General features: G+C 45.7%; 1 protein-coding gene across 1 annotated transcript in view; it reads right to left on the bottom strand.

The window, feature by feature from the left end:
- LOC107576261 (coiled-coil domain-containing protein 150-like) overlaps positions 1-230 on the bottom strand; it is a gene marked incomplete at its 3' end in the record, with an annotated part of 11539 nt that extends 11309 nt beyond the window's left edge. Inside the window, exon 1 of the mRNA XM_016262477.1 lies at positions 1-230. This exon is cut by the window's left edge and continues 95 nt beyond it. Within this exon, the coding sequence (XP_016117963.1) occupies positions 1-230 (230 nt within the window).
- Between the last annotated feature and the right edge of the window lie 506 nt (positions 231-736).

Here is a 736-nt window from a genome sequence, read left to right as displayed (position 1 = left end):
CCTGCGGCACTCAGGGCGCGGTGGATGTTCACAGGACTGATGGGACGCTTAGAGGAGCTCCCATCTGAAGAGTTCACGAGCAGCTGATCTGCAGACGCTCCCAAAGAGCCCAGACTCCTCACTAACTCCTCTGTCTGCTGCTCCGCTGTCTGAAGACACCGCTGTAAGACGGAGAGAGACTCCGGAGCCGTGGCCCCTACACTCAGGGAACAGATCACTGACCTGGACATTACTGAGAGAGAGAGAGCGAGAGAGAGACACAGACAGACAGACAGACAGACAAGATAGACAAGAGAGACAGACAGACAGACAGATAGATAGACAGACAGACAGACAGACAGACAGATAGATAAAGACAGACAGACAGACAGACATAGGTAGATAGATAAGACAGACAGACAGACAGATAGATAGATAAGACAGACAGATAGATAAAGACAGACAGACAGGTTAGATAGATAAGACAGACAGACAGACAGATAGATAGATAGACAGACAGACAGATAGATAGACAGACATATAGATAGATAGATAGATAGATAGATAGATAGATAGATAGATAGATAGATAGATAGACAGACAAGACAGACAAGACAGACAGACAGACAGATAGATAAGACAGACAGACAAGACAGACAGACAGATAGATAAGACAGACAGACAGACAGACAAGACAGACAGACAGACAGATAGACAGACAGACAGATAGATAAGACAGACAGATAAGACAGACAGA

This window comes from Sinocyclocheilus grahami, unplaced genomic scaffold (assembly GCF_001515645.1).
Source record: "Sinocyclocheilus grahami isolate Dianchi unplaced genomic scaffold, SAMN03320097.WGS_v1.1 scaffold3411.1, whole genome shotgun sequence".
Classification (NCBI taxonomy): Eukaryota; Metazoa; Chordata; class Actinopteri; order Cypriniformes; family Cyprinidae; genus Sinocyclocheilus; species Sinocyclocheilus grahami.
The sequence above is the reverse complement of the archived record's forward strand: the minus strand, read 5'-3'. Positions and strand labels throughout refer to the sequence as shown.